Source organism: Podarcis cretensis, assembly GCF_951804945.1.
Source record: "Podarcis cretensis genome assembly, chromosome: 10".
In the NCBI taxonomy this organism is placed as follows: Eukaryota; Metazoa; Chordata; class Lepidosauria; order Squamata; family Lacertidae; genus Podarcis; species Podarcis cretensis.
The window spans coordinates 53,043,233-53,057,496 of NC_137179.1; the positions used below are offsets into that span (position 1 = coordinate 53,043,233).

Below are 14,264 nucleotides of genomic sequence, written 5' to 3' on the forward strand. Positions count from 1 at the left end.
ATAAGCGGCTTAGGGCTTAGGAAAAGGGGGGGGGAAGGGAAAAAACCCCGCAGGAACTCGCAAGACATTTTCGTTTTGCGAAGCAAGCCCATAGGGAAATTTGTTTTGCGAAGCGCCTCCAAAACGGAAAACCCTTTCGTCTAGCGGGTTTTCCGTCTTGCGAGGCATTCGTCTTGCGGGGCACCACTGTATGTAGCAGAAAAAGTATTTAAAGAATTAAAAAAGTTCTTCATACTCTCTCAGAGAAATTATTATCAATTGCAATTATACTTAACTGCTGATTAAAGTGACTGTTACAGTATGGCTGCAATGTATTTCAATTTAGAATGTATTTATCCCAACAGCAAGTGGATATATCGGAAGTATTTATATGAAACATTAATGCTAAACAAAAGCATGTTCAATTTAATCATGAAATCAATAACACACAAAGAAGGAAAAGCATTTCATGAAAAATGCATTTTGTTTTATTTATTTTTATGGCAGATTGTATAACAGGCTTTTTGGGACCAGAAATGCTATTCATTCAATACAAACAACTCTTCTGCAATCCAAAATGTTAAAATGATTTATTCTGTCTTGGCAGTAACAATGAACTATATGATTGACTTCATGTTTTCACAATCCATATTCATTTTAAGATCTGGCACCATGCCCCCACTCCCCACCCCCACCCCCACAAAAATATCAAATCCCTGCAAAATAAAATATGGAGGGGGGGGGAATGACACATTTCGCATCTATAGTGATAGTGGGATAGATGAAACATTTCAAGCTCCGTACAGCTGACAGTAAGCTGAAATTTCAAATCAAGACACAATTGCTTCAGAACTAAGGATACACCATTTCATGTGATGAAATTAAATCTGTTTGGATTTACAGACATGCATATATATATATATATATATATATATATATATATGCTTGCAGAAACTCTGCACATTTGGCAGTTCTGTTATTGGCTGTTCTTGCCCCTTTCCTACAGTTAATTCAAGAGTCAATAACCTTGCTTCCCACCAGATGTGAAACGGTCATTCCTCCTCATCCTGGAGAAGCTGGCGTTCTGGAGGAAGCTTGGGCTGCAACTTCTGCCAGCGCTCTGGAGGCCAGAGGATATGGGTTGCGCGAGCGTGCAGAAGTCCAAGAGAGACCTGGAAAAGGCAATCAAAACACAGGTGTAATAATAATATGCAAGAAGATATAGCTTAGGGAGAGGAGGGCTTACGGCATTTCATAAACGTGTCGAGCAAGTTATACCAGCTGAGAAAGAGGACTGGATTTGTAGCTGGGATTAAACCCCCCCTTAAGTGGCGAATTCATTTCGGGCAAGCCTTCTGTCTAAAATGCAGAGACACTTCTAAAACAGGACCGATGCCGGGGAATTGTGATGATGATAAAGAAAGCGAAATGGGAATAAAAAACCAAACTATATAAAATTTTAACAGCTTGTCCCATATAAAAATTGACAACTTAAATAAAGAACCATAAAAGGTTACAACTTGCAACAGTTCTTTCTAAAGACTCGTTGAAGACAGAGCCCTCGGTGCCCTGCAGACTACATATGGAACTGTTGAAGGTACAGGCTGTCTCACTTTGTGCAACTGCGCAAGCAGCTTTTGTGATGGTTTGTTATGGGGGAGGATCACGATCTCTGTACCTGCAGCAAAAGGCAGAATCTCCTGCTGTGCCAAAGCCTGTCCTTCAATTTTCTTGAAAGACACACCAGAGGCAGCTTCATCTGCTCCTAGTGCAGCTGCCTCCAAGCATAGCTTTCGATATGCTTGCACCACTTGTTAGCTAACTAGCAAAAACATGCAGCAGAAATTTGACGTATATATCTTATCTAATATCTATATGATTTTTTCAGCAATTTAATGTATATTTTGTGTAAGCTGTTTACAGGTTTTAGCAATTAAACTGCATTTAAGTCCTACTAAATAACAATAATGCTGTGGCAGAACATGGTAAAAAGAGAAATTAAGAATTTCTTACTTCAATGTATTCAAGAGTTTGCTCCTATTTTTTTAATATAAACAGGACATCCAATGTTATTTGACATTTTAACTACCAGCTTGAGCTCACTAAGTTTCTGAGTCGCTTTTAATTTAGGCTTTGGTTTTTCAATTATATAGATGGATAAACAAACAAACAAATGAAAAATAAAATACTATTGATGAATTAAAAACAGTAGCCTTTGTGAACAATGCATTGTTTCCAATACATAATGATTGACATTGTCAAAATATTGATAGGCGTCAACTTGGTTGGTTTACATCTACTCCACAATTGTATATACAAAGTCCAGTGCTTCTGAAAACTTTCTATGGAAGCTTTTCTTCCTTCCCACAGGTAAGCCACTGTATCATTCCACATCCTCCCTTTGCACTGTGCTTGAGGTCAACATGCACCAAACCAGCAAGTCCACTACAACAAACTTTCCCGTTTCATTAGTTTGAAAAGGAAACAAAAGGCAGCTTGACTCAGTTGCAATAGAAGAATATTCAGAAGTTTTATTCTCTAGAAAATATGAATCCATCAAGGGAAAATTAAAACTCTACTTCAGGAGATTCAGACTGGGCTTGCATGAGTCAGCAACACAGCTCTCCAGAGGCCTAAGGCTAAACCTTCTCCCTAAGCCACCCCATCTCTTCCCAGGCTACACCCACCAATGACCCACTCTCTTCAAGTGTGGAATGTGCTCTGCCTGGCTGTGATAATGCCTCCTGCTCAGAGCTGGTTCACCAATGAGGCAGTGTGAAGCACCCGCCTCAGGAGGTGATTACCCTACTACTGTCGCCACCAAAATGGGAGGGGCAGCTGTTCCAAAGTGTGGCATTGCCACTCGTCCTCCTCACCCCCAGGACTGATAAGACACATGGCAACACTTTGTGGAGCACTCTGGCTCTTGCTGAGTTTGGGCAGGGGGCATTATTGCGATTGCAGAAGTGAGGGGTGGGGGCCACGGCAGTTAGTCCCATTTTGCCTCAGGTAGCAAAACAGGATAGGCCACCCCTGCTTTTGCTTGCCTGCATGGAGGTGTGTGTGTCTAAATGTGGAATGCCAGTCGTGTTCTTGTTGTTTTTTAAAAAAAGAGTCATACCCCTTGCTCTGTGCACTTGTCTCTGGGCCCGCCCACCACTGAGATGAAAAGATTTCTCAGGAAGGAATACAGCCCACAGGCTGGAAAAGATGCCCTACCTCTGATCTCAAGGGCTTAGAATGCCCGTGTGGCCCACAGCAAAACAAAACAAAATCAAGAATTCCCGATAAACAAAAACAAAACAATTCCAAAAGCACAAAAATGTCTTTAAAAAGACAAGCAGCAATCGACACATTTAAACTATCAGTGATTTAAAAGAACATAAAGAGTGATTTTAAAAAATGGGAGGATAAAAACATATTTGAATGGCACCTCAAAAAATGACAAAGTGGGCATCTGGTCTGCTTCTCTGAGGAGGAGGCATCATGAAGGCATCACTGCAACTGAAAATACCCTCTTCCCTTCTCTTCCTGCTTTGTGTCTGAAAGTTGGGGGGGGGTCCACTATCCAAGTGTTTGGGTGAACATGAAGCATGCATGCAAATCCCACCCCTGATATCTTGCCTGTGCCCCAGTGTCACTAGGCTCCCAATTGCTGGGACGCTTCTAATCACAGTCATCTGAACACAGTTAGAACCTCCCTTCAGAACTTGACATTCAACAAACAGAGGGAGGAAGTGGAATCAGTGGTTGTGGGGGCATTGGGGACAGGGCCCGATGCGTGATCCTGGCCTCTGGTCTAAGTGGCTTCCAGGAGTGTACTGGAATGCCCAGGACAGCAAACCCAAAAGTACCCTCTTCCTAAAGCAAACAAAACCTGAGAAATATTAAGAGTTCTCGTCCATAACCTTCCCATCACTTTTCTTTTCTGACATAGAAAAGTTAAAAGCTAATGCAGCACCATTTGCTGGTGAGAGGACTATTATCGGCAAATTTTCTCTTCATTTCCCACAGGGGATGCATATGTTACATAGCCTATTATGCCATAGTCAGAACTCATTCCAATCAAATTATGTGGGAGATGAAAGTATTTTATCCTTGTGATTCTATCCTTTTTGCATGTGCCTGTTACATGGCACTCTCTGGGCAGCTTTGCCTGGGAATACTTTAGCTTGGCACCACATGCCTTGCCTAAGGAACTTCCAATTCTAACTGATCCTATATTTAGCTTCTAAATGACAGTCTAAATATTGGGTTTAGCAAGACTTCACTAACTACCTGAAGTGTGATTCTTCGCAAATGGGTTTTATTTTTTATAGATTTAAAGAATTCACAGTGCACTGGGGCATCGCCTGCCTCCGCGAAGGCTAAGTAGCTCATAAATACAATGGCCACAAACTAGAACTGCTTCCAAACACTGAACAAAAGAGCCCTGCCAAAGCAAACTCAAGCTGCCAGCAGGTTTTCCATTCGTGGAGGTGGAACCATGTTTTACACACCAGGCTGTGCACTAGTCACTGCAAGGATTACGCCCTCACCCATGGCCCTTTGGGTGGATTGTGATCAAAATGGTATCCAATAGGGGAACTGTATCAGGAAGTTTTTAATGTTTGATGTTTTATTATGTTTTTATATTCTGCTGGAAGCCACCTAGAATGGCTGCGGTAATAATAATAATAATAATAATACTAATAATAATAATAATAATAATAATAATTCTGTATGCATCACACAATACAATGGAGAAGAAGGTAGAGGGTCCCAGGTTCAATCCCTGTCAGTTTCAGATACAGCTGGGAGAAAACCCTGTTGGGAACTCTGACGGGAGAAAACCCTGTTGGGAACTCTGACGTCAGTGAAGGCAATACAGAACTAGATGGACCTATGATCTGATCCAGCACAAGGCAGCTTCCTATGCACCACCACAAGATCACATGTAACACTGCTGAAACGTCATGTTTCTTTCCTGGTCAAAGCCTCATAATCACTGAACTGGGGGGCAGGGAAGTGTCAGTACACTATTACATATGCAATGAGAACCTGTGTTTTCAATTCCCAAAGCTACACACACACACACACACACACACACTTTACAAATAAAGCACTAGGTTTATTAATAGGTTTTCGTCTGGTCTTCTGTCATGAGTTGGAGTTAGGAGTAGGTCAGCAATAAAAAACAACAGCAGCAGTGTCAGTGAACTCTTTACTCAAAGAAACCAAAACACTGCAGGCCTAGTGATCACAGCAACTCTTCCCAGTATGTCTTGCCCCAATGACACAATTGCGAGGACAGAAGGTCCCACCTTCCCACCACTTTCCAAGGCACAGCAGACTAAGGCTCTGTCATCTTGTGTCTCTTTGCTCTGCCCTCTCAATTTCGCTGCATGTTCTGGGAGACCAGAAGGGGAGGGAGTTGGTCACAGCAAGAGGGGGAGACTCGCTGGATTCTTCAGCAGCCTACCGCATCTCTGTCTCCTGCCCCACTCTCTCCTGCCTGATTCTGGACTGCTCTCTGCCCTAACCTCTTCCTGCTCACTTAAACCTGTTGCCTCTTCAGCTTCTGACACCTCGTCCTCCCAGTCTTCTTCTTGTGGCCACTCATTGTCATCCCACCAAGCCCCTGGCTCTGAACCTTCTTGGCCTGGGAGTTCCCTTGGGGGTTCTTCAGGTGGTGCCTCCCACCAGTCCTCTGAATTCAGCCATGGCATCTTCTGACCAACTGGCCAGGCACCAAATGAATTAGAAATTCATCAGCATTCTGGCAGGCAACACCAATAAGCAATAGCTCTGCACTGCTCACAACATAAAGCCAGCCAGAACTTTGTCCGGAATAGGTTGCGCAATTATGTTTGGATATTAACTACTGTGCCACAAACCCTTTCCACTGCCAAATACAAGTAAGTTTGGGAAAAGGAGATAGTGAGGAAAACATCTATCTGGCTGCTGCTGGACCCAATCCAGGCCCTAAGCAGTATTCCTGAAAATCTGGAGGACCAGCAAAACAATTTTGTTCTAAAGAATTATTAATGACTGAGACAGGAGGTGGTCCTTCAGTCACTGCTTCTGATTGCTCAGCTGACCAGAAAATGTGAAGGCTAGTTCTTGGAATACCTTGAAAATATAGATAGATAGAAACATTTATATTCTACCCTTTAACCTGATGTTTCCCTTGGTGGTAATTAGGCAGCATGTATCCTGAGGGTTTGGAAAAGGGTTAGATGGAGCATTTGGATTACGTTCCTACAATTTTTTATGACAGCCTGAGGTAACCATCAAATGTAGCCCATACCACTGTTGTTACTACCACTGCAGCAGAATTTTACACACATCTTTGCTTTCATAAAAATATTCTGCTGCAGTAAAAAATAAAAAAGACCAGAAAGTGCATTCAAATTGCTCTCTGGAACTCTTAACTTTTCCTTATGGGTTTGGATGCAACACCAGACATCCCTGAGCAGTTGTTTAGGCCCCTGAACTTTGGGGAGGCTAAACACTGACACCTACCCTGAGCCCTCCTTTAAAAAAAAAAAAAAAAAAAAAAAACCAGTCCCACTGCTCACACTGAACACATACTAAAATGTTGATGAATTTCCATGGGGACTTAAAACTGAACTTAAGATTGGAAAAAGGAGAACTAGAAAAACTGAAACTGACATATTTGCTAATCCTTACTGTAGCATCAACTCTGGGGCACTAGAGCTTTAAATGCCAGCTGGACCCAACCACCCAGTGTTGCTCAAAGTCCTAGTGCAACCTGCAGAAACAGGTAAGCCTGCCAGGCCCCCAGACAGAGGAAGAAGGTCCACCCAAAGGCATTTTGCCCAGGATCCCCCTCAAACATGGAGCCAACACAATCTCTATCAATTCATCTAAACTCTAAAAGAAAGAAAAATAACATGACAAAAAGTTCCTAATAAGAAAAAGGCAAAATCCTTTCAATTAGAATATGAAATACCATTTTTAAAAGGTCACAAATGACGCAAGTATTTATATGTTTCAGGATTTCTTATGGATGTTAACGTACCTGAACTAACTTAAAGCCTGGAGTGCAGACATTGTGCACCCCAATTAAGAGGTCATGTTTTAAAAGGATAGGCTTTTTACATATGCTTTTAGATCAGAGGTCCCTGGCAGCTGTGTGCAATTTATTTAAAACAGTCTGAGCATGTGAGGACAATTTTCTCATAAAATGGCTACATTTACTCAAGGCTGTATTTTTTTCATCACTCTGAGGCTCTTCAGAATTAATCTTGGGCAGAGTAGAGGCTTGGGTACCTTCAGCTATTTCCCGTTAAGAAGGATTTTTTTAAAAAAAAAAAGCAGGAAGTTCAGAATTTTATGCAAATAGACACCAACCACCCCCAAGGAATATCTCTAGCTAATTCTCATGATTTAATTTCCCAGGAATCATGTGTATGCACCAATTTCTCCTCTCTCTCTCTCTCTCTCTCTTCTACATAATCAAATCACTGGAGTTGAAGTGGCCTGTATCTAATTTAATATTTTGTAGCTTGATTAAACAGGTGCTGAATTACTTGAATATAATTTGGTTAGTTAACAATGCACACTATTGATACCAGATCACTTCTGTTGCTGGATTTATACACCAGTTCCCATGAAATGTTACACTTAAATTGGTATGGCAGATTTCGAGATGGGCTGCTTTCGTATTTCAAGTTGATAAACCTTCTGAACCTAAACATTTTCACTAGTGCATAATCCTAAAATCCCAAATGATTCATATTTTGTGACACTATGCAAATGCAATGAATTTTATGCTCTGTCTAAAATAAGCCTCCTCATATTGCCCTGTTAATGAAATTGAAAATATGATCTAATTTGTGTGTGTGTGTGTGTGTGTGTGTGTTAAAGGAGTCTGAAAGTATTTCCTGTTACACTTCCTGTTTGATGCACTACTATGACATATATAAGAAGCCCACTTCCTGTCTTTTATGAAGCTGTGTCTTAATAAAATAATAATAATAATAATAATAATTTATTATTTGTACCCCGCCCATCTGGCTGGGTTTCCCCAGCCACTCTGGGCGGCTTCCATAGAAACCAAAAAACACTAAAATATCACACATTAAAAACTTCCGTGAACAGGGCTGCCTTAAGATGTCTTCTGAATGTCAGGTAGTTGTTTATCGCTTTGACATCAGATGGGAGGGCGTTCCACAGGGCGGGTGCCACTACCGAGAAGGCCCTCTGCCTGGTTCCCTGTAGCTTTGCTTCTCATAATGAGGGAACTGCCAGAAGGCCCTCTGCGCTGGACCTCAGCGTCCGGGCAGAACGATGGAGGTGGAGACGCTCCTTCAGGTATACTGGGCCAAGGCCGTTTAGGGCTTTAAAGGTCAACACCAGCACTTTGAATTGTGCTCGGAAACGTATTGGGAGCCAATGTAGCTCTTTCAAGACCGGTGTTATGTGGTCCTGGCGGCCGCCCCCAGTCACCAGTCTAGCTGCCACATTCTGGATTAGTTGTAGTTTCCGAGTCACCTTCAAAGGTAGCCCCACGTAGAGCGCATTGCAGTAGTCCAAGCGGGAGATAACTAGAGCATGCACCACTCTGGTGAGACAGTCTGCGGGCAGGTAGGGTCTCAGCCTGCGTATCAGGTGGAGTTGGTAGACAGCTGCCCTGGACACAGAATTGACCTGAGCCTCCATGGACAGCTGTGAGTCCAAAATGACTCCCAGGCTGCGCACCTGGTCCTTCAGGGGCACAGTTACCCCATTCAGGACCAGGGAGTCCTCCACACCAGCCCGCCCCGTCCCCCAAAAACAGTACTTCTGTCTTGTCAGGATTAAACTTCAATCCATTAGCCGCCATCCATCCTCCAACTGCCTCCAGGCACTCACACAGGACCTTCACTGCCTTCACTGGTTCTGATTTAAAGGAGAGGTAGAGCTGGGTGTCATCTGCATATTGATGGACACCCAGTCCATACCCCCGATGATCTCTCCCAGTGGTTTCATATAGATGTTAAAAAGCATAGGGGAGAGGGCCCAGGGGTCTGAACACTCATCCCCCACCACCACTTTCTGAACAAGGCCCAGGAGGAAGGAGCAAAACCACTGTATGACAGTGCCCCCAGCTCCCAGCCCCTCTAGACGGTCCAGAAGGATGTTATGGTCGATTGTATCAAAGGCCGCTGAGAGATCCAGCAGAACTAGGAAACAACTCTCACCTTTGTCCCTAGCTCGCCGGAGATCATCAACCAGTGTGACCAAGGCAGTTTCAGTCCCATGATGAGGCCTGAATCCTGATTGGAAGGGATCCAAATGGTCCGCTTCTTCCAAGCGTGCCTGGAGTTGTTCAGCAACCACGCGCTCAATCACCTTGCCCAAGAATGGAAGATTTGAGACTGGGCGATAGTTGGCCATACTGGCTGGGTCTAAAGATGGTTTTTTAAGAAGCGGTTTAATGACCGCCTCTTTCAGCGGATCTGGGAATGTTTCCTCACAGAGGGAAGCATTCACCACCCCGCAGAGCCCAACGCCCAGCCCTTCCCGGCTTGCTTTTATTAGCCAGGATGGGCAAGGATCAAGGAGACAGGTAGTTGGTTTCACGCGTCCAAGCAGCCTGTCCACATCCTCGGGGGTAACAGATTGAAATTGATTCCATGCAACTTGACCAGACAGGGCTCTAGCACTCTCCCGCCCCAGCCCTGCTCCCACGATGGTGTCTAGCTCCTTTTGAATATGAGTGATTTTATCTGCAAAAAACTTTGCAAAATCGTTGCAGGAGATCTTGGAGTCTTTACAAGGCCCCGGTGGTAAAGGTGGTTCCATTAAATTGTGGACCACCTGAAAGAGTCTCCTGCTACTATTTTCTGCAGATGCAATAGAGGCGGTGAAGAAAGTCTTCTTTGCCGTCGCTATCGCCACTTGGTAGGCTCGACGTTGAGCTCTAACCTGTGTCCGGTCAGATTTGGAGTCAGTTTTCTGCCACCGACGCTCTAGCCGTCTCAGCGATTGTTTCATCGTCCTCAGCTCTGAAGAAAACCATGGGGCTGTCCGGGCTCCATGCAATCGGAGAGGGCGTTTCGGAGCCAGACAGTCGATAGCCCTGGTTAACTCCACATTCCAGCGTGCCACCAGGGAATCAGCTGAAAGGCCATCAACATGGGATAAAGCATCCCCTACCACTCTCTGGAAACCATTTGGATCCATTAAGTGGCGGGGGCGGACCATCCAAATTGATCCCACCTCCCTGCAGAGGGGAAGGGTCGCGGAGAAGTCCAGTTGCACCAGGAAGTGATCTGACCATGGCACTTCTTTTGTTTCACTTTTACTTAGTGTCAGATCACCCACGCCACTAGAGGTGAATACCAGGTCTAAGGCATGTCCATGACTATGAGTTGGGCCCAACTTATTCAGGGACAGCCCCATGGAGGCCATGCTTTCCACGAAGTCCCGAGCGGCCCCTTGTAAGGTCGTGTCGGCATGGATGTCAAAATCTCCTAGGACAACCAAACTAGGTGTCTCCAGGAGAACATCCGCCATGACCTGAAGCAGCTTGGACAGGGAATCCTTGGTGCAGCGGGGAGGTCGGTACACCAAAAGGAATCCTGTACTGCCCCTATTGCCCAACTTCCAGAACATGCACTCAGAAAACTGGGTCTTCCCAATAGGACGCCTGATGCAAACTAATGACTTCCTAAAAATCACTGCAACCCCCCCTCCCCGCCCACATGACCTGGGTTGCTGTGCGTAAGAGAAACCTGGTGGGCAAGCAGCGGCAAGGACAGGCCCATCTGCTTCCTCCAACCAGGTCTCTGTTACACATGCCAGGTCAAATCCTCCATCCACAATCAGGTCGTGGATGGCAGTGGTTTTATTCATAATTGACCTGGCATTACACAGCAACACCTTCAGGTCTTTCACTGTGACTCAGCCATGTTCCAGGATATGTCGCAGTTGGAAATGAATGCAACTGTTCTGTGAAGACAGGGGACTCAGCTGCACAGCTGCAAATAAAACGTTTTAAATGTGTTGTAAAGTGCAATATACAAATGTGACACTAGGTGGCAATGGTAAGCTATGCAAATCTCAACGTATTTTTCAAAACACTTTTTTAAAAAAAAGAATTTTCACAGCGTTTTTTATATGTGTGTAGATTCCACCAGGGTTGAAGAACCTGTGGCATTTCAGGCGCTGGTGCACTCTAACTCCCACCAGCCCCAGCCAGTATGGTCAATTGTAGGGTTGCTGGGAGTTGCAGTCTATCAGCGGCTGCCAGCAATGATGTCAGTGTTCTGTCTCCACTGTCTGGGGCAATACACCTCTCAGTGTCTGTTACCTGGAATTATAAGTGGGGAGAATGCCATTGTGTGTCAGGTCCTGCCTCCAGGTTTCCTGTAGGCATCTGTGAGAATATGAAGCTCGACTAGATAGGGCATTCATCTGATCCAGCGGGCTCTTTTGTTCTTAGTCCAGCAAGATCTGGTGGTTCACAGATACTCACCCCACCTCATACTTTCTGGGAGCTGAACTACATGAATAGTGTGCAAAAGGCAATGAAATTATTAAACTAGGGATTTCTTTTCTTTTGTTTCTTAAAAATTAATGGAAATTCAGCCCAGTGTAAAAATACACTGCTGCATAATTAAGAGCAACGTAAACACAATGCCAAAATGGGAACACTTAGCTAGCACTCTGCCTACAGAACTAACAAAATGTACTGCAGATGGGGGGGGGGGGAACCTGCTGGGTCAAATTAGATTGCTTGTCTTTAAGACAGGCTATTACAATGGATTGTGATATTCAGCTGTAGGTGTAAAACAATCTTATGGCAAATTATCTGCTTATATGGTTCTCTTCAAAATTAAGCCATAGTTCACTGGGGATAAACATGTTTGCTTTTTAGAATGCGCTTGTAGAATGTTGCTGAAACTTAATACTAAGGGTATAAAAAGCATAAATTAGTATTCTTTAAATGCTCCTGAACCTACCTACTATTAGTAGAAGTGCTGAAAGCATGTCCTTAGGTGTAGTGGTGGAGCTTCATGCTCCGGCACTGGGGGGGGGGGGTGGAGAGCAGGTGGGGGCGTGGCTGGCACATGTCCCTGGGGCATGGCATGTGTCCTGGGGGCGTGGTGCCTAGCGCGAGCAGGGGGGCAGCCGCGAAGGTACCCCACCGGGATCACACTGCCGGGGGCGAGCGCTCCCCCCGCACTCCTCTTCCTCCGCCAGTGCTTAGGTGCTTTTAATAAAATTTACATTCTATCTACTGTATTTCTGATCTCAAGCTATAGGAATCTGAGAGAAAACCCAAATGCAGAGTCAACCCGCCCCCCAAAAGTCAGACTCAATTTTCCTATTTAGGGACTAGATCCATGTCCATTTTGTTACTAGCTCTAGATAAAAGTGTCACAAGTGAGCTTGTCATAAAGCCTTCTTGGGTGCTGACCACTCTCTCTTCCATAGCTACTTCTTTTTCTCAGGAGAAAAAACTTAATAATACGTTCCATATAATTAGGGATAGATAGCCTCCACCCATCCAACATAAAATCTGGTGCAAATATAACTCAGTAAATGGATTAATTTCCAGAATATCCAGAAACTTCATCTGGACTATAGGTTCTTATTAGGCTGCTTTGTGCTGGTGCAAAGTGATGACATCATCACTTATGCTAGAGTCTTGCAGGCTTAGGGAAATTATGTGGTTTAATTAATACAACCCTTCCCACTTCATCCATTACATGTTACCTACAGGATATGCATGACCACTGCAAGAGCCTTTTTTCATATCCTGAAGAAGCAATTTAGAATAAGAAACCTTGTAGAATTTCATTGCTTTTCTGACAAAACCAAAAAGCAAATTGTTATTATTACTATTATTCTGAAAACACAGAACATTTAAATTCATAAGCCACACTAGAATACACAAATGTTTAACACAAGTTCACAAAATCAATAAATACTGTTTAATATTATGTTCCAAAACTCCTTCTGATGGGGGGTGCTGGGGATGAAAAAAACAAACAAACAAACAAACTTCCAAATATATCAAAAGCTTCACAACTTATCCAATACATTTAAACAGTATAATTTTATCCTGCACTATATTGTTTGAATACATAAGAAAGATTGAGCATTTTACAACAAAGCTTCTATTCTCTGATCTGTCTTCTCTAGTTCTGAAAATATTTCTGAGTTTCATCATATACACTGCCTCCCAGACAGTTGCCAACCACTTTCTCAGTGTTGGAGGGTCCTTCTGTTTCCATTTATGAGTAATTACCATTCTGGCTGCGGTTAAAAGATGTATAATCATTTTGCTATCTTCTCAGAATACTTGAGTGCAACGTCTCAAATTCCAAATGTTGCTTAAAGGTTCAGATTCCCTTGTTAGCAGCTTGATAGTGTCTCTGGCTTGGAAGTACTGAAAATAAGAGAGCTTTTGCACATCTGTTGACCTCGTAATCTCACTGGAAGTTTTCATTAAAGCATTTCTCCGATTTGGTGACCCACACTTTCCCCCCATAATTGAGTACTGCCTACTGCCAGGAAGAGAAAGAGAAGAGAGGGGCAGACCTGGGAAACTGCCAGAGAGAAGGTGATAAGTCACTGATATAGCACTCTAAACAGCCATGGCTTCCCCCCAAAGAATTATGGGAACTATCACTGGTAAAGGGTGGAGGGAACTGTTGCTCTGTGAGGGGTCTCCAGACAACTCCCTGAACCCTTAAAAACTACAGCTCCCAGCATTCTTTGGGAGAAGCCATCAGAGGCCGTTTTAGGCCAGTGTGACCTGTGTGGCTACACTGGGTGCTGCGCTGCACAACAATGCTGTAGAATGGAGTTTGAGAGGCAGAAATGGCACCGCTGAATTTTAGAGGCCAAAGTCAGCCACTGAAATCATGACTATATAAAGAGATATAACACAGCTTTAAAGTATGGTGTTGTCTAGGGTTGCCATACATCCGAGATTCGGCCGTCGTAAACAGTGTCTGGGCGGAATTCACAGAAATGTCTGGGAAAATCTGGACATAGGGCAACCCATGTCAGAAGTGTAGATTCCGGCAAAATTCCTTAAAAATAGCTCAAAAGCTAATTTTTTTTTTTTTTTTTTGCAAAAAAAGCTCACCAGCTTTGGGCTAAGCTCTACAACTTTTGTGTCTGGATTTCCACTTGTTGAAAAATGGTAACCCTAGTGTCAGGGTTCAGATGCAGGTCAGAACTCAAGACGCAGAGACAGGCAGAAAAGTTAGCTCCTTATTCTAGAAAACAGCATACCAGGGAGCAATGCCTACCAACAGGACTGGCCCCTGGTCCCTACA

The 14,264-nt window shown here is 43.8% G+C and overlaps 1 protein-coding gene across 2 annotated transcripts in view; it reads right to left on the reverse strand.

The window, feature by feature from the left end:
- Positions 1-444: 444 nt before the first annotated feature.
- Positions 445-14,264, reverse strand: part of IMMP2L (inner mitochondrial membrane peptidase subunit 2) — a 468,990-nt gene continuing 455,170 nt past the window's right edge. For both annotated transcript variants that reach the window (XM_079994438.1, XM_079994437.1), the window contains exon 6: positions 445-1,151. In XM_079994438.1, the coding sequence (XP_079850564.1) occupies positions 1,032-1,151 (120 nt within the window). In that variant the 3' untranslated portion in view covers positions 445-1,031. The remainder of the gene's footprint in view (positions 1,152-14,264) is intronic.